The sequence below is a fragment of the Mustela nivalis genome, assembly GCF_964662115.1.
Source record: "Mustela nivalis genome assembly, chromosome: 1".
Taxonomy (NCBI): domain Eukaryota; kingdom Metazoa; phylum Chordata; class Mammalia; order Carnivora; family Mustelidae; genus Mustela; species Mustela nivalis.
In genome coordinates, this window is record NC_139020.1 from 119,877,383 (window position 1) to 119,901,182 (window position 23,800).

A 23,800-nucleotide genomic window follows, 5' to 3' on the forward strand; every position below is an offset into this window, starting at 1 on the left:
AAGAGTCACATATTCTACCAATTGTGCCAACCAGGCACCCCCTCTGAAAGATTTTTAACTCAGACCTTGAAGAATTACCACGTGTAAAATCCCAAGGAACACAAGCTCAGACACAAAAGATGGGAAATACTTCTGGTGTATTAGCATTAATTATTACAATACCTGTTAGTGTAACAAAATTTTAAAAAATTTTTGAAAAGTAGCTTTCTTTTCTCAATTTTTCTGAAAAAAAATTTTTTTTAAGTTAGAAACATGTTGAATGTTTGAAATAAACTGGAAATTTGGAAATATTCTCTAGGTTTTTTACTGGGATGACATAAACTTCTCCTTGCATTTCCTTTCTAATTATTTTCCTCATCTGATCATAGTTCACGTAATAAAAATAATGTGAGATTTTATCACTTTCTTTTATTATGTGGAGGGCACTATTCTTTTTTTTTTTTTTTTTAGGATTTTATTTATTTATTTATTTGACACAGAGATCACAAGTAGGCAGAGAGAGGGGTAAACAGGCTCCCTGCTGAGCAGAGAGCCCCATGAGGGGCTTGATGCAAAGCTCTATCCAAGGACGCTGGGATCATGACTTGAGCCAAAGCCAAAGACGCCACCCAGGCGCCCAGTGGAGGGCACTCTTCTAAGCACTCTACACACATTGACCTTTTTTAGTACTCGTAATAACCAGTTAAAAAAAAAAATTATTATCCCTATCATATACATGCAAAAAAGGAAGTCCAAAGAGGTTAAGCAAGTTGCCCAAAACCACAGCTATTAAGTCTTCAAACCTAGACTGCTGGCTCCTGAATTTCACTCTTGGCCTCTATGCTATACAGCATCTCAGGAAGTTCTTCCATGACTACAATGTAAATTAGGAGTCCTTCCGCTTCTTTGATAGCACTGTTCATTTTTGCCTGAACGTTAGTACAATTTAAAATTATTAATTAATTTAATGTCTGTCTCCTCTACTCTTTTTCTCTTTGAGAGCAGAAACCATTTCATGCCATATTCCTGCCATTTACCCAGATGGCTGGTACACAGAAGGTGCTCAATAAATGTTTGAGTGAACGAACGCAGGGCACTAACATAAAAGAGAAGGAGGTGAACCATGAGAGACTATGGACTCTGAAAAACAATCTGAGGGCTTTGAAGGGGCGGGGGGGTGGGGGGGAAGGTCGGGGTACCAGGTGGTGGGTATTATAGAGGGCACGGATTGCATGGAGCACTGGGTGTGGTGAAAAAATAATGAATACTGTTATGCTGAAAATAAATAAAAAATAAATTAAAAAAAAGAGAGAGAGAAGGAAGAAAAATGTTTCCTTCATGGAGTAACGTCTCCATCTTGTGGAATTTTAGAATATTGCCATTCAGCACATTTTTAAAATAAGATCAGGTTTTCACAGAACTGACTCTCAAATGCTATTACCCAGACTTGTACTATATGTACTTGCATGCATAACCTATAAATTTTTAATACCAATTTGTTAAGAAGAGTTACTTCCCGAGCTACCAATTACGGGCAACCCATGAAGTTAGCAAATCTTGCTATTCACGCAAGAAATGGACAAAAAGAAAGGCTTAGGCCAGGCTGATTATAAATGCAGGTTATGCATACAGAGTCGTTCCCTCCGTCCTCAACCCTTTATCTAGGTGCGGCTCGTTTTCTCTAACGCTAACCTCCAAATGTGGTGGAAGGTTGGAGGTCGAAGACACCAGTGGAGCCGCTCTTTCCCCACGATTCTATGATTCTCGGGTTACTCTCACCACCGAAAACTCTATGGTTCCGGGGCGGGCTGGGAGGCCAGAGTTTGAAAGCCGAGGCGGGAAGATGGTGGCTGCACCTGTCACCAGGCACGGTTTCTCCGGAGCGGGAGGACGCCGGCACCGTGGCTTTCCTTGAATCGCCGAGAAGAATTCGCGATGAATCTTCCGCGCTGGAGTGGGAAACGGCGGCGTTCAGCATCAAGCTCGGACTCCTTCTCGGGAAGTGGCGGTGACGGCAGTGACAGCCTCCTGCTTCACTCGGGGCCCGTGTTGAGTCCTCCCCCGGGCCTGGGACGCTGCTTGAAGGACCGCGGCCGCCCGCCGGCCGCAGCTGCAGGTACTCCCAGGCACTCGGGGGTCCGCGGGCGAGGTGGGCGGCCCAGTGTGGGGAGGTGTAGTTTCAGCACAGAGTTTGTGTGTCTGCACAGCCCACTGAACTTCTACTCCCCTTCTCCGTCTGTGACTCTGGCCTAGCGTGGCGGGTCACTTTCTGTTAGGACATGGACGTGCGGATTGGGCGACAGCCTGGTAGTAATATTCAACTGGTTTGTGAGTCTTTCGACCTTTGCAGAAACAACTTTCTAGTTGGCCAAATCTAATCACCTATGGGAGGCTCACGCCTCATAGTGCCCAGTACGCCACGCAGAGCCTGGTACTGGAAGTGCTTTATGTCTGCATATGCTTTATATAGCCTCAGTGCAACACAAGAACTCCAAAACACAGTGGAAGACTACTGAAGTCATATGTTAGGATTTGGTTCAACTACTAATTTTTTTTTTTTTTTTTTTTTTTTTTTCCTGAAAGGGGAATGCAAGCAGACAATTCCTGACGATCAAATAGACAAGTTGCTGTTGGCAAACTGGGGACTTCCTGTAGCGGTTCTGGAGAAATATCACAGTTTGGGTGTAAAAAAGATGTTTGAATGGCAGGCAGAGTGCCTTTTGCTGGGACAAGTCCTGGAAGGAAAGAATTTAGTCTATTCAGGTACTCAAATTTGTGCACATTAATTTCTGTACTACTTTATGACATGAATATGAAGGATACCCTTGAGGTAGTTATGAAGTAGTTTAAAAGATAGTAGTTATGGGGTAGTTAAAAAGTGAATGAAACTGTGATTTATAACTAGAGAAAGCCTTAAAATATGAAAAGTGGAGTCTCATCATATGCATATTTAAGTTATGCCAATTCCATTATGGTGAGGGTGGGGAGCAAAAAAGCAGACAGTTTAAAGAGAACTATTCTGCTTGGTTTTCCTCTCAACAAACATGTTCCAGGATGAAAGTGCAAGGGAAGTGTACATCTGTTCTTCCCCTGGTTGATCTCAGTTGCTTTACAGTGTGTGAACATTATACATTACGTATTTATAAATTGACCATCTTGTACGGGGATGTATACCACAAAACCATATGTAATTTACCAAGTAGAAGACTTACATAGGCTTTCAGGGGCAACTCTGACATTCATACTTTTTAACATTTTTACTCACTGACTTTAGACCTTATCATTTGATAAGATGTGCTTTCTTTGTGTCAGTTTTTTTTGAAGTTGTGAGTCATCCAGAGTTTTCATTATGTCTTTGGCAGATAGTTCTTACTACTGATAATAAATTCAGGCTGTTGAGTCAGATTGGTTGGGTTTGAAAACTGTTACAGTTAATGCTTATGATAATTAATAGCTTATTAATAGAAAACATGAGAGAATGCTTAGAAGAGTTGTTGGCATATAGAAAGTACACCATAACTGGTAGTAGTGGTAGAATGGCCTGACCATTTCAACCACTTAAACCAAAACTCGAGTGTCATTCATATTTCTGGTCACCAGCTTATATCAGTTAATCACCGTGTCCAGTGTGCATCTCAAATACCTTTTTCTTTTTTTTAAGGTTTATTTATTTAAGAGAGAGAGAGAGAAAGAGAGAGAACGCACACACATGAGAGTGTGAGTGTGCAGGGAGGGGCAGAAAGGGGAGAGGAGGAGAGAAGAAGACTCCTCCCTGAGTGTGGAGCCAGACAGAGCCTCAGGCTCATGCCCCGAGATCATGCCCTGAGTGGAAATCAAGAGTCAAATACCCCACCGACTGAGCCACCCAAATGTTTTAATTCTGACTACTCTCTCTTTTTAGGTACACTACCTAGTTCGCTATCCTCTTTCTTGTAGACTATGCTCATCTTCTAGATTATGCAATAGCCTTATAACTAGTTTATATTTTTTCTCAGGTTTTGTTCTGCCCTGCTCGCAAAGTGATCTTTATAAAGTACAAATATGATCTTAACATACCTTTTCATAGAACTCACTAGTCATTCTATATTGCTTTCAGGATAAATTCTAAATTCCTTACATGGTGGGATTATAAAATTCTTTTTCATGTGACTTGTTCATATCTCTTCTCTAACTCTTCCTGGTTTTATTTCAGGCTTACTAAATTACCATCCTTTGAACTTAGCAGGCTTAGCCTTTGCACATGCTGTTTCTTTTGCTTGGCATTCCTTTCCTCTTCCCTTCTCTTCTCCCAAGTTGTATTTCCTTTCCATAAACTTCATTATAGCTCTTCTCTCTCAACTTCTATCATGGTTTTTACTACAATATATTAAACTTGTTTATCTCCTTCCTCAAAGCAGGGCTTTTAATCATTCAGTACTTAAAGGAAAGGATCATTAGATACAAGCTAGGGACTCAGTATTTATCACTTATTGTTCATAAAAGGATTTATTTAAGAATTCTGTTTTCAATGTGAGGCTCTCTAGAGCACTGGTTTGAAGTCAGGGACATTTAAGTGAATAAAGTTTTCAGTTGCTAGTAGGGGCCTTAATGATAGGTTAGTTTTAGGCTCTGTAGTTACTGAATTTGGTTTAAAACACTTATTAATATAATATGTCAAATATTCTTTTTGTAATAACCTGTGGAATAACATGTTTTAGCTCCTACTAGTGCTGGGAAGACTCTTGTTGCTGAATTACTTATGTTGAAGCGAGTTTTGGAAATGCGGAAGAAAGCTTTGTTTATTTTGCCCTTTGTCTCTGTGGCTAAAGAGAAGAAATACTATCTTCAGGTAATGTTCTTATATTAAGAACATTATTGTAATAAGATCTATTACTGGCAGCTGTGTTAATAAAAGTTTCTTTTGTTGCATCCCAAAGTAGCTTTAAAAGTTGGCCATTGATGAAGATAAAGTTTTTAATTATTTATATAAAAGGAGAAAGGGTCATTAAATCAAAAGAGTAATTGAAAGTTGTGTTAAAATTTATAAACTTTTCCTTAGGAAGTAAACAGAATATTTCAATTAGTATATAAACATATAAATTAAAAAACAGCATTTTGACTGAATAGCAGGATTAGAATGAAGCATGGAAAGGAAAGAGTGTTTAAGGATGCATATTCTATCTTGAGGGCCATTTGGGAGTAGTTGGGGGAAGAAGATCCAGATCCATTGGTGCTTAGGTAAAACTTCAGGCCTGTGGTTTGTTCTTCTGCAAAAATGAATAATAACATTTTCCATTAGTATGATACGCCCTGGTTTTTAAGGCGCTTTTACAACTACAGTGTTACATTAAATAAAATACATTTACTGTTGTGATTTCTGCAGTGAAAAAATGTGTTGGAATGGCAAAACTATTAAACTGGTAGTCCAAAAAAGCTGGGTTCTAGTCCCAGTTTTGCCACTAACTATGTCTTCAGGCCAGGCACATAATCTCCTGGACCTTAGTATTTTCATTGGTAAAAAGGACTTTAACCCTAATATTATGGGTTAACTCAATAACGCTCAGAAACATTTTACTGAATGAACAGCTCTAAAGTTCTATGGTTCTATAAATCTTTTTAACAGTTATTTCAGAGGCCAAATAGCCAACAAAGCTGGTCCTACATGGTAACATCCTCTCAACTTAGACCAAAGTAACAAAATGATGAAAGGATCCTTTTTATTGAGAAGGTATGTTAGTTACAAGTAAAACTACAAAAAAAAAAAAAAAAAAATTTAACATCAAGGTCCCACTGCATTTGACTTTTGAAAACTTCTATTGTATAAAAGATTGTGGGATAATAAGAATAATTTTTTCATGAAGTATAAATTTGTTCATTAAAGTGTTACATTTGTGTTTAAAAACAGAGCTAGTTTCTTACATGTTTATTAGATTAAAAATTGAGTGCTTTAATTTTTTTTTCCAGTTTTAATTTCTATAACTCTTGGAAGTGCTTTATAAATCTAATCGTTAAAATGGCATATTTCTATTTGACTCTGTCTTAACAGAAAATCTCTGTTCTGTGTTTTGTCAGTTCTAAACTTCATGTTTTTCTCATGTGATTCTAAAAACAAAAACAAAACAAAACAAAAACCAGTGTGTCCTGGCCAGGAACAATCAACAGTAATCTAGTAAATATCTTTCGATACTTATGTCTGTATTTTGGGATAGAACCAATCTATAATTCATGAATTTCAAGTATTTTTACTTGTATTATTCCTTTTTGCTCAATTCAGAGTCTGTTTCAGGAAGTAGGCATAAATGTGGATGGTTATATGGGTAGTGCCTCTCCGACACGGCCTTTCTCTTCCTTGGATATTGCTGTCTGCACAATTGAGAGAGCCAATGGTCTGATCAATCGCCTCATAGAGGAAAATAAGATGGATCTTTTAGGTAAGAAAAGTAGGAAATAAGCAAATATTTTCTGCTGCTATTTTTTGAAGGAATGGAATGGCTGTTATGATTTTTATAGGTCCCATTTTTTTCTTATTGAGAATTGGCATCTGTAATGTTAGGAACTCTGTGTTAAAAAAAAAAAAAAAGTTTTATGTCCTGCTTGCTGTTATTGACTATTTCCCTGTATGTTTGCACTTTACAAAACACAGAGGAATATCCTTGAGCCCTCAAGTCATTTCTCATTGCTTCTTTTCTCTCTAAACTTTACTGGGAATAGAAGGAAGCATGCTGGAGCTGGTTCTGCCATATCTGCAGTTAGTTTGTATTCATTAACATATTCTGGTGCAAGATAGCTAGATTTGGTCTTTACTTGGAGGTTACCATTTAGGCCAGAAGTGGTATGAAGCTATAGAAACTGACATTTGTTCCTTTGGAACTCTGTGAAGGCTTTCTACCTTAATGCCTTTTTTTTTCTTTTTTTTTTTTAAAAGATTTTATTTATTTGACAGGCAGAGATCACTAGTAGGCTGAGAGGCAGGCAGAGAGAGAGAGAAGGAGGAAGCAGGCTCCCTGTTGAGCAGAGAGCCCCAATGCAGGGCTCGATCCCTAGGACCCTGGGATTATGACCTGAGCTGAAGGCAGAGGCTTTAACACACTGAGCCACCCAGGCACCCTCCCCCCCCCTTTTTTAAAACCACTTAGGAAAGTCTACGTAGAGGTAGCAACAGGAATAAAATAGTTGTAGCATCAGCAAAAGCAGCAAGAATGATCAGTTAGCTACTCATTGAGATCCTGATGAACTTAAATGGTAAAACTGGGTAGAGTGGGAGTGCGGAATGAAATCAAAACTTAATAAGACATGGCTCTGCTCTATGAAGCTTAGAGAGAGAAATCAAATTCATCAGTTTGTAGCAGAATTGTCTTAACACTTGTGACCCCATTGGATTTTAAATATCTCAAAGATTGCAATAGAATCTTAAAAAATGTGATATCCAGTATACCTAACACAGTGCCTGGCACAGATTGTTTTTGAATGACTGAGTGAATAAACTCTGAAATAACTTTTCAGATAGCTTACTGATGAGGAAAAGGAGTATCATATGCCATTAGGAAATGGGTTTGAAAGATCTTAATTTAGGTGGGGAGGGTTAGTTGGGGGCAGAGGGATACCGGTGCCTGTGAAAACCATAATCTTATGGCTGTGTTTAAAGAAGGCATTGGTTGGTACTAAATTTTCAGTACTTCTTGAGCATTATTCCAAGTGCATAGACTGGTTTGATTCTCCAAGTAGTGGAGAAGAGGATTCTGGTATATAAACATATTTATGTTTTGTAGTGGGGTGATTCACGAGCCTATTATCATCAAACAAAAACATTCTTAAAATAATTTCTTTCTTCTTGATCTGATTTTGTTATTCTAAGCAGCTTTCTAACATCAGTATGGTTGGTTGTCCTGGTTGTTTTACCCCATAGAAAAGTCAATATACTGAATAACTATGGTAGGTGTATTTGATATCTCATTGTACAAATATTTATACAAAGTTGCCAATATAGAAGTATCTGAGTAATGAGAGGCAGTTTCCTCTGAGTTAGCTAATCCTTGATTTTTAGACCCTGAATACAGTATATAGTTGGACCACTTAAGATGTCTGAAATGTCTTGAGAAAGGATTGTCCATTATGTGAAATTTGATTTTTGTTTTATGGTTAGAAATTTGTATTACCTGCAATATATTGTAGTAATGACAGCTACTTACTATATAAGATGCTGAGTCTTTTAACATTTTTATCGAAATTGTTAAATTTTGTGAAACTTAGTATCTGGACAATCTTTTTAGGAATGGTGGTTGTGGATGAATTGCATATGCTGGGAGACTCTCACCGAGGGTATCTGCTGGAACTTTTACTCACTAAGATTTGCTATATTACTCACAAGTCAGCATCTTGGTGAGTACCTGAAATAACGGAGTTCCTGAGATTCTAAGCAGTGCTAAGGAATTGTTTGCAAAAGTGCATAGTAAGTATGAATTAAGTAAATTAAAGAAGGGCAATAATACCTATTTAGAACAAACTCAGGTACAGCAGTTCTTTTTTGTTCCAAAAGAAGTACTTAAGATTGAGAGTGATTTTTGATGATTTTTATAACATTTTAAAATTTCGGGTTGTTCATTTTTATGATAAAATTTTAAAAAATCCAGTTTTTGTATTTGCCAGTTATACATCATTCTATTTAAGCAATCAAGACTAATTTTGAAAAATAGCATTTCTTTATCCCCTCCCTCCCAGAGACAACTACTTTCAACTCTAACAGCTTTTAAAAAAATTATTTACAATGTTATTTCTAAATGTAGCCACTGTGTTTTTAGTTTTACACATTATGTACTACTTATTATGAAAGATGAAGACCTAGCTCTTCTTTAAAATCTTTACTCACCCAACCCAATCTCCTCCCACTTGACCCCACAGTCTCTTTTTGTCCTTTCATCATCTTCCCATTCTCCAAATACTGTTATATCATAATTTTTATCAGATCAATATTTAATGTTAGACTGTTATGGCTATATAAATGCCTTTGCCAACTGAAGCATGTGGTATATTATGATTACTTTTATCTTCAAAATAACTTTTGAGAAAATTAATATCTGAAATTAATATCTTTTTTGTTTGATGGCTTGGTTTGCTATGTCCTTTTCACTGATTGATCCCCAGCCTCTTTCCCATTTACGTAAATCTCCATCCAATATATTTCAACACATTTGCTATTCTACCAAATTCATCTTCTTGAAGTTTCTCCAAAAGACTTCTGAGTTATTCCAATCTGGATAGGTGGGTAAACTATATATGTGCTGCATAGTACTTATTTTAGGATCTTTCTTTATCATTCATTCCTATTGCTTTACACTTGGGTCAGTGTCCCCCTTTTTTGGATAACATTTTTTTTTCTTAATTTACTTCCTCATTTTGATAGGGACATCTTCCAGGAATTCTACTTTATTTTAGTGCACAGTCTATTCATGATTTTTTTTTTTTGAAAGTTTGCATATCTGAAAATGCCTTATGGTTATTTCGTAGATTGCCCAGGTATAGAAGTCAAGATTTTATGATGCTTATCCTTTATCCTTTGTATAAAAATTTTTAATTCACTCTGGGAGATTTTAGGGGCTCCTTTTCTTCCTCAGTGTTGTGAAATTTCACACCGATGTGTCTTGGGGTTTCATTTTTGTTCATTGTGTTGGGTGCACAATAGATCTCTTTCAATCTAGGAGCTCTTATATTTCAGTTTAAGGAGATTTAACACCTCTTTTTCAGTATATGAGAAAACATGGAGATAATTGTTTATATACCAGATCAGTAGGGATATAGAATATAAGACTAATGCAAGTAACAAATTTGACCAAATGGATGTATGTAGAAGAATTACCAAATAAAAGCAGAATGTATGTTCTTTTCAGTGTGCATGGTAAAACTTCACTATATCCTGAGCCATAAAACAATACATTTTAAAGGATTTAAGTATTTTAAAATATATTCTCTGACAAATGGAATTACACTAAAAAATAAGTGTAGGAGAGGCATAACTAGAACATGTCCCCTGGAAATTGGGACATACATTTTTACCCATTTGGGGTAAAAAAATAATCACAGTAGAAATTGGAAGTGGTGATGCAACATGGAGGCTTAAGTGGGTAGGAGAAGAATAAATGAAACAAGATGGGATTGGGAGGGAGACAAACCATAAGTGACTCTTAATCTCACAAAACAAACTGAGGGTTGCTGGGGGGGGGGGGTTTGGGAGAAGGGGGTGGGATTATGGACATTGGGGAGGGTATGTGCTTTGGTGAGTGCTGTGAAGTGTGTAAACCTGGTGATTCACAGACCTGTACCCCTGGGGATAAAAATATATGTTTATAAAAAATAAAAAATTAAAAAAAAATAATAATAATAAAATCTTAAAAAAAAAAAGAAATTGGAAGATAGTTTGAGTTGAAAGTACATCTTCTAACAAAACTTGTGAAATGCAGCTGAAGTTTAAAGGGGGAGCTGATGTATAAAATGCATGTATTACTGAAGAAGACTGAAAAATTAATGTATTATTCATCTCAAGAACTTAGAGTAGTAAAATAATGCCACAGAAAGTAGAAGGAAAGAAATAATAAAGACAAGAGCCAAAATTAATGAAAGCGGGAAGTCATTATCCAGAACATTCAAGTAATTCAACAAATCAAGAAGAGAAAACCCAATATATCAATGGGCAAACACCGACAAAGGGCATTTTTTTAAATTAACATATATTATTAGCCCCAGGGGTACAGGTCTGTGAATCGCCAGGTTTACAAACTTTACAGCACTCACCGTAGCACATATTCTCCCCAATGTCCATAAACCCACCCCCCTCTCCCTCCCTCCTTCCCCTCCAACCCTCAGTTTATTTTGTGAGATTAAGTGTCTCTTATCGTTTGTCTCCCTCCCGATCCCATCTTGTTTCATTTATTCTTTTCCTACCCTCAATAGGCATTTATAAGATGGTATCCAGATGGTCCATAATCATGAAATGATACTTAATCTCATTAGTAATCAAGGCAATATAAACTACTTCTTCAAAGAGATATTATGACACACTCTCCAAAATAGCTAACATTAAAAAGATGGACAATACTAAGTGGTGACAAGATGTGGAACAATGAAACACATATGGATCATGGAGATACTTTAGTATAGTCTCTTTGGAAAACAGTTCAACATCAATAAAACTGAAGATGATCTATAACCCAGTAATTTTACTTCTAGGTATATATCTTAAAAATGTATGGGTGTATGTACCCAAGGACATGACCAAGAATATGTTAGCAGCACTATTTGAAACTAATACTATGTATCTTTGAACATCATTTTCATTTGTATTTGACAGCCAGGCAAATTTAGCCAGTCCTCTATCTAATGCTGTGCAGATTGTTGGCATGAGTGCTACTCTTCCTAATTTGGAGATTGTAGCTTCCTGGTTGAATGCTGAACTCTACCACACCAACTTTCGTCCTGTACCACTGTTAGAGTCAATAAAAATTGGAAATTCTATATATGACTCTTCAATGAAGCTTGTGAGGGAATTTCAGCCCAATCTACAAGTAAAGGTAAGTCAGTATTTTTACATCACTATTCCTGGTACTTTGTATTTGATTGCATTTTCTAGGAGTTAACATTTTTTTGAGTTATATAAATTAGGGGTTGCAATGCAGTTGAATATGCTTTACATACCCATTAGAAGGATTATTAATGCCAAGCTAATGGTTTCATCTTAAATAATTGGTAGTGATGGTGAGAGAAGAAATTCAGTTGTGCCTTCAATTTATTTATTTATTTTTAAAGATTTTATTTATTTATTTAACAGAGAGAAAGAGAAAGAAAGAGAGCACAAGCAGGGGGAGAGGCAGGCAGAGGCAGAGGGAGAAGAAGGTTGCCCACTGAGTAGGGAGCTGGAAATGGGGGTTGAACCCAAAACCTTGGGATCATGACCTGAGCAGAAGGCAGATGCTTAACCAACAGAGTCCCACAGATGCCCAGTTGTGCCTTCAATTTATATGATTATCTTTTCCAATAAGTATAATAGAAGATAATATAAATAATAAAATATACTTAATTTTGTAGATTGTTCTTTTTAACTGGGAGATTTTCTTATGGCTTAGTTTACACTAAGCACTAATGTGGAAAATTAACTTTTGTTAAGTAGTAGGTATAAGATATAGTGAAAGAGAAAAAACATTTTTGGAGTCAGACCTACCTCTGATACATAATAGAGATACTTGATATTGTGGATACTAGTTGAATCACAAAACCTCTCTGAATATACTATCTTATCTGTACATTGGGGTGTAATACTTATATTAGGAGTGAAGGATGGTGTTAAAAAATTGGCATCTAGGAAGTGCTTAATAAATTATAAATTCCCTCACACACCCATAAACACTTAAGAAATTTTAGTTCACAGTATTTTTTTTAAGTCTGATTCTTCAATCCTGAGGTTAAAAAACTGACTCATCATCTGTGGAGTGGGACATCTTTCTGTGTAGAGCTGTGTCTCTGAATACGGAAACAGCTGGAGTTGGAAATAGGAATAAGTTCATGTGTTTCAGTCCTGTCCTAGATAGGCATTTGTAGCCTCTATATGTCTGGCATGGAATCTTATTCAGTTGGTTTGCTCTGTACCCCAAATTTAAGGCACTCCTGTGCCTTAGTTACCTCAGCAAATATGTAAGCGCATTCATTTACTCTCCTGTTAATCTTTTTCTGTTGCTATGTCTATGCCTTCACCCTGTTTGAATCACTTTAAACTCTTACCTGGATTATTGAAATAGTCTGCTAATTGAGCTCTCTGCTTCCTACCTTTTCCCTTTTAGTCTATACTTAAATCGGGAGCTAATGATCTATTTAACATGAACATCAGATCACATTACCATTATGTTCCTACATTTGAAGTGGTTCCTTGTTTCCTTTAGAATGAAAGCCAGCCTCTTTTTGGTAGTCTGATAAGACATTACATGATCTGTTCCCACCCACTTAGTGCTTTGACCTTACCTACTACTTTCTTATTCCCTCTACAGCCTCTTTGCTATTCTAAAATATGCCAAGAATCTTTCACCTGAGGTTCTTTCTTTCTGGAATGCTTTCGGTTTACTCTTTTACCTTTGGACATTTACTCAAAGTCACTTTCTTAGACCTTCCCTGGCCACCTTATCTAAATTACAGCATCCTCCCCTTCCTGGTCCCTATTTTCCATTTTCTTTTTCTTTTTATCACTTTTCAAAATTCTGTGTTTTACTTATCTTGTTTTTGTTATTATCTATCCCTTCCTACTGGCATAGTAACACTTTGAGGGCAGAGCTTTTTTTCTACTTTATCCTTTATCCCCAGTGCCTAGGACAATATCTGGTATATAGTAAATGTTTGTTCATTGAGTGAATGGATGGACGAATTAATTAATTCAGTTAAACACCCCTTCCAGTTCTGAGAACTCAATGGGCTGGCTACCACATGGGATTTACATATGCTTTATTCTGCCTGAAATTTTTCCACTGTCCACCAGTTATCCTTCATTGAAATAACACCTCCCCTCCTTCATATATCAGCTAGATAATTTTTCCAGAGAAAACTCTTTGATTTTTTTGTCAAATGTATGTCAAATATGAGGCTTCATAACATCCTAAAATGCTTTTATAGTACATCTAGTAATTGTATTTTACATTTATTTGTTTTGTACTTTAATACCTTTCGCCAACGAACCCTAATCACCTTAAAGACAGGACCTTGACTTTCTTTTGCTTACCATGATATCCTCATTGGCTGAGTGTTCGAAGTCAATAAATACTAGATGAATTAATCAACATATTTCCTTTCACCTTGCATTATAAGGAAGTGTATTTTTTTTCTCTTCTTGTTTTTTCTTTGTTATTGACTTTGTAATTGGTTTTTGTTATGCCTTTCAATAGAAGAAATCTTTTTTTTTTTAATAAAGATTTTATTTATTTGTTTGACAGAGAGAGAGATCACAAGTAGGCAGAGAGGCAGGCAGAAGAGAGGGGGAAGCAGGCTCCCTGCTGAGCAGAAAGCCTGATACAGGGCTTGATCCCAGGACCCTGAGATCATGACCTGAGATGAAGGCAGAGGCTTAACCCACTGAGCCACCCAGGTGCCCCCAGTAGAAGAAATCTTGAAGCAAAATGAGTGAGTGACTTTAAACTGATATGAAAATGTTTTGAAAGGACCATTAGAGTGACTTATTTCTCTTTCTTCCTTAGGGAGATGAGGACCATGTTGTTAGTTTATGTTATGAGACCATTTGTGATAACCATTCAGTATTGCTTTTCTGTCCATCAAAGAAATGGTGTGAGAAGTTGGCAGATAGCATTGCCCGTGAGTTTTATAATCTACACCATCAAGCTAAGGGTAAGTTACTGATGGAAATGGAAGCTTCTATACTCAGTACACTTCCTTGAAAGTAATGTAATCAGTATATAAATAAAGCATGGCTCTTTTTGATCACTGTACCACCTGCCCACTGGACACTCCTTTATAAAACAATGCTTTTGTGACTAATCCTCTCCTTATCCTCATGATAGACAACATATACACACACTCAGGCTAACCTTAAGATTTTTAAAATACTGGATTTATACAGGCACATACTAAGATTCTTCATCTAGGATCCATGAGCTTTGAAGTATTGATCTTTGAAACCCTAAATTATATCTGGAACATCATATACACACATTTTTCTGGAGAAATCAGACATATCTTTTTTTATATTTCCAAAGCCTAAAAAAGAATCACATACATATGCATATGTGTATATACATATAAACACATATATTTTAAAATCAGCTTTATTGGGGTGCCTGGGTGGCTCAGTCTGTTAAGTGTCTGCCTTTGGCTCAGGTTATGGTCCCAGGGTCCTGGGATCAAGTCCTGCTTGGGGCTCGCTGCTCGGTGGTGAGCCTGCTTCTCTCTCTTCCTCTGCTGCTGCTTCTGCTTTTGCTCTCTCACACATGCTCTCTCTCTCAAAATAAAATAAAATAAAATCTTAAATAAATAAATAAAATCACCTTTATTGAGTTATAATTTATATATAATAAAATGTACCCATTTGAAATTTATAATTTAATGAATTTTAACAAATGTATACACTTGTTTAACCCCCACCAGTAATGAACCTACAGAACATTCCTATCACCCATTTAAAATGTAATCTTTGCTCTTTAGCTATCAATCTCCTCTCTATTCTGAGCCCCCGGCAAGTAACCTGCTTTTTGTTACTCTAGATTAGTTGTGCCATTCCTAAGAATTTCATATAAATAGAATCATATATGATGTATGTGTGTTGTATGTTTGGCTTCTTTCAGCATGGTATTTTTAAGATTTTCCAGATTGTTATGTTTATCTATTTGTTTTCTGTTGCTGAGTAGTGATTAATGTATGTCTATAACCATTAGTATATATTTTACTGATTCTAGGATGAACACTGTTCCCTCACTACTTTTGCTAGCCTGTGGTCCTTTGGGGTCCCTACACAGATGAGTTTAGGGAAGACAGAAACCAACCAGTTCTGGTCACAGAATATTAGGATATTTTATGATTTCATTGGAATCCTGAGGATAGGTGATGGATACCTCAAGCTTAGCTCCAATAAGTAAGCTTTGCTTGAAGTTTTATTTGATAGGCTCCAGCCCAACATTATAATACCTCTTTTATTTCCCTCCTAATTGATGTTTTCTATACTGTGCCATTTATATTCCTTATGTTGTACCATAATTACTTAAATTCCTTTGATAATCAGAAACATTATTATTATCTTCTTTGCTTGAGATTCTGTTACTTTGATTTACAGCAAGGTTTCCGAAATCCTAGTGCTTGGACTGGAGTCTGGGCTATAATGAGATTTTCACCAGAAAAATAAGGATACGACTGTGTTTTTTTGTAAAGCTGAAGTTTAAATTCTAAAATTACCCTACTAATTTTTTTAATGTTAAAAAGACTTTTATATTGAAATAAAGGTATTGATCAATGGTAGTTTTTAAAAATTTCAAATTGTGCTTAGTATAATATAACATTAACAACCCCTGTGGGTCCTTAAAAAAAATTTTAAGGAAAGTTTACCTAAAATATTTTAAAGAATATATATGTTAAAATTTTATCAGAGGCTTACTAGTTCAGAAATCCAAGAGTTTGGGAAATTCTTTTTTTTTTTTTTTTAAAGATTTTATTTATTTATTTGACACACACAGAGAGAAATCACAAGTAGGCAGATAGGCAGACTGAGAGAGAGGGGGAAGCAGGCTCTCTGCTTAGCAGAGAGCCTGATGTGGGACTCCATCCCAGGACCCTGAGATCATGACCTGAGCCGAAGGTAGAGGCTTAACCCACTGAGCCACCCAGGCTTCCAAGTTTGGGAAATTCTTTAAAGAAAACATAGTTCCTGCATCTAAGAAAGTTGATGTCTTACTAGGGGAGCATTTTACAGAGAGACAAAGACAGAAGATAATGGGTGGCTAACTATCACATGGGTGGCAAAGAGGCTAGAAAAATTGTCACATAGAAATAGGCTCCTAGGTGCTTCTGACACTGCTGGTTTGTGGGACAAACTTTGAGCAAGCATTTTGATTTTTAGGCTATGAATGGTAGTATCTGTAATCCTTTCCTTCCTCAGCTGAGTCCTTTGATCACCTCTTGTGGGCTTGGTCTTACCCTAACACAGTGCTTCCTAAACTTTGGTGCACATTAGAATCAACTGGGGAAATTTTAAAATTTCTATGTTCAGGTTGCATCCTGTTGCATCACAATGTCTAGGAATCGGAGCCAGGCAAAAGTATTTTTAAAAGATGGCTTGCTAATTATTATGTATAGTAGTTTTAGAAACATTGTCCTAATATTTAATTCTGTCATGACTTAGGCAGATAGCACTTAAAGAGGTCCAGCAAGAAATGAACAGTGTTGATGTTTTTTTCTGTGACAGGATTGGTAAGATCATCTGAACTTCCACCATTGATACTGGAACAAAAGGGTCTCCTAGAAGTGATGGATCAGTTAAAACGTTCACCTTCAGGACTGGACTCTGTATTACAAAAAACTGTACCATGGGGAGTAGCATTTCATCATGCAGGTATCCATATTTATAATCTATTATTAAGAAGTCCCCCTAAAAATCTTCATAATTTCTTCATTTTTTATTTCTGTGCATTTGATTTCTTGTAAAACCATGCCACTTTTAGATTTCATTTTAAGAAGTGTGTGATTAAACAAGAATAAAACATATTTAGTTTACTTATCTATTGTGTGTGTCTATATATAGACACATACACACACACACACACCAGAGAAAGGCAATTTTTATACCATTGGGGAAGTGAATTCTAAAATTGTTACCTTTCTACACTTTGTTTCCTTAAAATTCAGATTAGACAGGTACTTGCTGCCCTAATTTTATGCTACTCTGAATGTTTCCTCTTATCTCACAGGGTATTGAAATATTCTTACAAATAAATTAAAAATCAAATCAAAATCAAATTAATTTTAGACATTATCATATTGTGTTTGGAGAGGACTAGAAGTACTTAAAAATCATCTGATTGTCAAAATTGCCAGGATTATGCAGTCACTAAATTAAATAACTTCTTTCAGGGAGTGATCTGTCTGTGACATATGTGCTAAGGATATGGTTAAGAATATATAGTTTCTTCTGGGTCCAGAAGAAGGAAACTGTCTTGCACAATACACAAAAATAAATTCAAAATTCATGAAAGACTAAATGTGAGACAGAATGCCATCAGAATCCTAGAGAAGAACATAGGCATGGACCTCTTTGACCTGGGCTGTAGCAACTTCTTACTAGACATGTCTCTGGAGGCAAGGGAAACAAAAGGAAAAATGAATTATTGGGACTTCATCAAGATAAAGAGCTTCTGTACAGTGAAGGAAACAATCAACAAAACTAGAAAGCAACCTTTAGAATGGGAGAAGATACTTGCAAAAGACATCTCTCTTTTTTTTTTTTTTTTAAAGATTATTTATTTATTTATTTGACAGAGAGATCACAAGTAGGCAGAGAAGCAGGCAGAGAAAGAGGGGGAAGCAGGCTCCCTGCTGAGCAGAGAGCTGGATGCGGGGCTCGATCTCAGGACCCTGAGATCATGACCAGAGCCGAAGGCAGAGGCTTAACCCACTGAGCCACCCAGGCGCCCCGTCATATCTCTTTTTTTTAAAAAAAAGATTTTATTTATTTATTTGACAGAGAGATAGAACACACAGAATGGCAGGCAGAGGGAGAGGTAGAAGCAGGATCTCTACTGAGCAGGATGCCCCGTGCGGGGCTCAATCCCAGGACCCTGGGTTCATGACTTTAGCTGAAGGCAGCTGCTTAACCAACTGAGCCACCCAGGTGCCCACAGATGACATATCTGTTAAAAGATTAGTATCCAAAATCTAAAGAATTTATCCAACTCAACACCCAAAAAACCAAATAATCTAGTTAAGAAATGGGCAGAAGACATGACCAGATATTTTTCCCAAGAAGACATCCAGATGGCTATCAGACACATGAAAAGCTGATCAACATCACTCATCATCAGGGAAGTACAAATCAAAACCACAGTGAGATACCTATCCGAATGGCTAAAATTAACAACACAAGGAAACAACAGATGTTGGCAAGGATTCAGAGAAAGGGGAATGCAAACTATTGATGGGAATGCAAACCGGTATAGCCCTTCTGGAAAACAGTATGGAAGTTCCTAAAAAACTTAAAAATGGAACTGCCTTGTGACCCAGCAATTGCACTACCAGGTATTTACCTAAAGGATGCAAAATACAGATTTGAAGGGGTACATGCACGCTGATGTTTAGGGCAGCATTATCAACAAATAACCAAACTATGGAGAGAGCCCAAATGTCCATCAACTGATGAATAGATAAAGAAGGTGCGGTATGTATACACACACACACGTGTGCACGCACACGTACATATATGTATACATGGTTACATAAACATATATACATATGTACACACAATGAAATGTTACTCAGCCATCAAAAAGAATGAAATCTTGCCAGTTGCAATGACTTGGAAGAAGCTAGATTATATTATGCTAAGCAAAAATAAGGCAGTCAGAGAAAGACAAATACTGTATGGTTTCACTCATATGTGGAATTTAAAAGATAAAACAGATCAACATAGGGCAAGGGGAAATAACGAGGGAGGAAAACCATAAGAGACTCTTAGCTATAGAGAACAAACTGAGGGTTGAGACAGAGTTGGGTGGGGGATGGGCTAGATGGGTAATGGGTATTAAGTAGGTATTATAGTGAGCACTAAGTGTAGTATGTGGGTGATGAATCACTAAGTTCTACTCCTGAAACCAATATTACACTATGTTAATTAGAATTTAAATAAAAATTTGAAAAGAAAAGTATAGTTTCTAAAATTTTGAATTTAACATTTTCAATTTATTTAAATTTTATTTTGCATACATGAATACATTTAAAAATATATGTATATATGTATATGTATACAAACATATAGAAGAATATTTTTATTGTATATAGCTTATGATGCATACCAATAAAGTGACCCATCACCTAAATTACAAACTCAGTCCTTTTGATTTTTTAAATAAAATTTAAAAGTAAGCCAGGTAAGTATATATTCTTTATGCTGTTTTTCATTTACTCGTGTATTTATTCTTCAGCACATTTTTATGCTTAAATGTGATACATAAGCCATATCTCTACCCTCAGTGACTTCATTGTCTAGAACAGGAGTCAACAAACTACAGTCTGCTGGTCAAATCCAGCAGATTTTTGTAGATAAAGTTGTATTGGAACACAATCATGCCTGTTTGTTCTGTGGCTGCTATCATGTAACAGTGGTAGGGTTGAGTAGTTGCAATAGAGACCATCTGTCCTGCAAAGCCTAAAATGCTTACAGAAAAAGTTTGCCAACCCATGGTCTAGGAAATGAGATAAAAGTATTCTAGGGGTGGCAGATTATACTCTTAAAAAGTTAGACCATGGTGACTTGTTTATAGTCATAACAATAGCTTGAAAAAAATCTTTAGAGACTTGTAGTAGATTCCCAGATATATTTGTAAGTGATCAAGGATTATATTTCTGTTATATTCATTAGTAAATATATGTTATTATAACTTCCTTTTGTTAGGTCTTACTTTTGAGGAGAGGGATATCATTGAAGGAGCCTTCCGTCAAGGTCAGATTCGGGTTTTAGCAGCAACTTCTACTCTTTCATCTGGAGTGAATCTACCAGCACGTCGTGTAATTATTCGGACTCCTGTTTTCAGTGGTCAACCTCTAGATGTTCTTACTTATAAGCAGATGGTTGGTCGGGCTGGCAGGAAAGGGGTAGACACAGTAGGTAAGTGAGTTTGAATTTAATTTTGACAGCATTGCTGAAGGACTGTGTCAGTCTACTTGAAATTTGACTAGTTCCTGGCAACTCATTTCCTATCATGCTGCATTTGTTATCCAAAGCACTAATGTCATGTTTTGCTTTACTTAATATATAATGAATATAAGTTATAATTTTCATATATCAACCATTAATTTTCTACTAACGTAAAATTAAAATTTTCTTTACCTTATGTACAGTAAAATGATTCAATATTCTAGTCAAAATGACTTATCACACTAACTAAAAGATGATTTTTAATTTTCAGTATATTCTACTGCTAATGAAGGAAGTAATTTTCATGGGTTTTAGTTCTGCTTGGTCTAAGACTTCAAATAAAGATGCTGAGAGCTGGGAAATACTCTCAGAGTTTGGGAATAGAAATGTTTTCCCTCTAATTTGGTGCTGATTCTGAAAACAACTTTTTTAGTTTCTTGTTCAAAAATTAATGATAACCTTACCATAAACCAGACAGAAGTTTTGTCTTAAGCAGTGGGGTAAAGGTTTAATTAAATATCAAGATAGCAGGAAATACTATTTCTAATGTGGTACATTATTTTGGGTGTGGCAAGATTGTTATAAGCCTTTTAACATTAAAGAACTTTCAGAGGAACATTCTCTGTCATTCCGTATTTTCTGGGATGTAGTTTATTGACTCTCGTATTATACCATATGTCAGACAAACAGTTCTGTGGCTGCTGAAGAGAAAATAGGGTATCTAGGAGAAAAGGGAACGTCTTAATGGGAAAATAAGTGGGATATTATGGGTACAAAAAGCTGGATAGTATCTGAGGAAGTGACTTTTAGAGTAATTTGACTTTGTCATCACATCATCATTTCAACCATCAGGAAGGGAAGATGAGGAAGTAAAGGACACAGCCTACCTCTTAAAGGCACTTCCCAGGAGTTGCTCGAAATATTTCTCCTCACATACAATCAGGGAGAACTTATCACACAGTTACTTTCCCCAACTGCAAGGGAGGCCATATGCCCAACTAAAATATAGAGATTTTATTAAAGGAAAAATGAGGGGCACCTGGATGGCTTAGTTGGTTTGACAACTGCCTTCAACTCAGGTCATGATCCGGAGTCCTGAGATAGAGTCCTCCATCCGGCTCCTGGCTCAGCAGGGAGCCTGCTTCTCCCTCTGACCCTCTCCCGTCTCATGCTGTTTCTCAGTCTCTCTCTCAAATAAATAAATAAATAAATAAAACCTAAAAAAAAAAAAAAAGGTAAAAATGAAAGAGCAGCTGTCTGTTTCAGCCCTAGTAACAAATGATTCATCTACCTGTAATCCCTTCAAGGTCATTGGGCTGCCTCTCTTTTAAAACCTAAAAATTCTATCAATTAAAAAAAATCTTCCAACTCATTGGATTTCCCCTATTAGAGACATCAGAGTTTATCCTGCTTCTATCTCTTACTTTATGTGTAAAATATGCAGGTTACATGTGTTTAAAGAAGGCTGGAGAAAGACACTAAGACATTTTCTATTCCTACTTGCTTCCTCCTGTTCTTTCCTCAATTGATTTCTTAGTAGACTTGCAACTCTGGAGAGTGAAGTGTAAGTTCATCTTACACAGCTGCTTTTCTTTTAGGGTCAGAGGGTCTTTAAGGTAATACAGAAGATAAGGAGGTTTTGTTTGCCTTCCTACATTAGCTTGTACTTCTCTTTCTCATGGGGAGGAGTAATTGGAAGGTTGGTGCGCTGGCCAAATTATCAAGCCTTAAATTAGGCAACATTTAACAAAACTAAAATATACCACAATAACTTTGTTTTTGAGGCCTTGGAAACTTCTGAGATTTTGACTTTGCATAATACTCCATTTCAGGATGCCATATAGCTTGCTCAGAGTTTCCAAATGGGGGAGTGTCTGAGTAGTGTTTCATATCAATTACAAAAATATGAATACTTGTGATGCTTTTTGGTTTGTGTAGCATCTTTGTAACTTCTTGGCATTTTATAAATGATCTTAATGTCTCCTAGACAGTTAATGGTGTTTTGTTTAGATGATACTTGAATCTTTCTGTGGAATTCCTGGAACCTTCCCATATAAGATGTTGGTGCTTTGTGCAAAAATAGTGATTTGTAAGTTAATAGTAATAATTGATTCTAATTGACTTCTCTATTGTGTTATGGATGCAACCTCTTCAGATGGATGGGAACAGGAAACTGAACTGTATATATTGCCATTAATTTGGAAATTTTCATAAATCTTGCTTCATCTGGAAAAAGGGTTGTCCATTTTGTTGAATCAAAACCTGAAAGTGGTTTGAATAGCCCAAAGTGACATTTTTACTTTGCTGCTAATGCTAGTTGATACCTTTGTCGGTAATTTTTTTGTCTTATGCTGGACTATTTTGTAGTGCTTGCAAGAGCCTTGTGATACATTTTATTCACCTGTTTTTTTTTTTTTTGTTATTTGTCTGATGGCACCTATCTTTTTGTAATTTTATCTGGGATAAATAATCAACAGTCATCAAGTTTATAGTCCCTTATCTTTATTCTGTCTTTGTTCTCAATTTGGCAGTCAGTCTTAGGAAAGCAGCATTTTCTTTCCGCCTAGAATGGTTATTATACTCCACCACAATGCCACTTTTGGCTTTCTCTAATGCAAGTGACCTTCCTTTTGCCCCTTGAACATCTTACTTACCTGTATCTTTTCCCCTACTATTGGATACATTTCTGAAAAAAAAATTATGGTTTTCTCTAATTGTAATTGCTTTAATAGTATTTATGTTTGTATAAGTTGAATATTTCTATATGTTTATAATGCATAAGTGCTATCACATATTTTTATTCCTTTAATTGCCACAATAACCTAAAGTGTTTAGATTAGTGAATGTTTTGATTTCTAGGTTTCTGTAAATATTTTTGAATTCATATTGTCATATATAACTAATAGCAATTTGCATTTGCAGTTTCCTTTATTGTTTTCAAAATACTTCTATTATTATTATTTATATACTTAATTAGCAAGAACTGACAAATGACAGATTAATAGGACAGAAGGCCTACATATTTTATTTGATATTATTATTTTCATTTTTTGCATACATAGAGGCTTTTATAGAGAAACAGTGAAGATCCAAAGAAGCAGTTAGATGTTAGGGTCTTTTTACCCTTTTAACAAAAGGTGATAGAATTGAGAAGTGACAAGGCAAAGGAAAAGGGATTAGGGCTTTTAGGGGTGGTAAATTGTAGGAAAGTAAATATATACTGGAAACTAATGGAAGTTATAGATTTTTTAAATTTAAATTCAATTAGCCAACAGAGAGTATGTCATTAGTTTCAGATGTAATGTTTAACACTTCATCAGTTAAGGATTATTTAGAAAGGATTATGCAGACCCTCCTTGGTGCTCACTTTCTGTTCAGTGGTAAGTGATAAGAGGAGCACCTTCACAAAGAGAAATTTTTATCTTGGTTCTAGACAAGCAGGGTGAGGGCAAGGAGCTCTTTCTGTTT

The 23,800-nt window shown here is 36.1% G+C and overlaps 1 protein-coding gene across 3 annotated transcripts in view; it reads left to right on the plus strand.

The window, feature by feature from the left end:
* The first annotated feature begins 1,779 nt into the window (after window positions 1–1,779).
* LOC309869542 (DNA polymerase theta-like) overlaps window positions 1,780–23,800 on the plus strand; it is a 130,888-nt gene continuing 108,867 nt past the window's right edge. For 2 of the 3 annotated variants that reach the window (XR_014314247.1, XM_082740922.1), the window contains exons 1-9: window positions 1,780–2,095; window positions 2,563–2,742; window positions 4,677–4,807; window positions 6,233–6,389; window positions 8,229–8,337; window positions 11,300–11,519; window positions 14,181–14,328; window positions 16,892–17,038; window positions 20,090–20,302. Coding sequence is in view for 2 of the 3 variants with exons in the window: in XM_082740922.1 (XP_082597048.1) it covers window positions 1,915–2,095; window positions 2,563–2,742; window positions 4,677–4,807; window positions 6,233–6,389; window positions 8,229–8,337; window positions 11,300–11,519; window positions 14,181–14,328; window positions 16,892–17,038; window positions 20,090–20,302 (1,486 nt within the window). In the remaining variant the exon portion in view is untranslated. Of the gene's footprint in view, window positions 2,096–2,562; window positions 2,743–4,676; window positions 4,808–5,587; window positions 5,687–6,232; window positions 6,390–8,228; window positions 8,338–11,299; window positions 11,520–14,180; window positions 14,329–16,891; window positions 17,039–20,089; window positions 20,303–23,800 lie in introns of those variants that run through there. The other variant, XM_082740923.1, reaches the window with a different exon arrangement.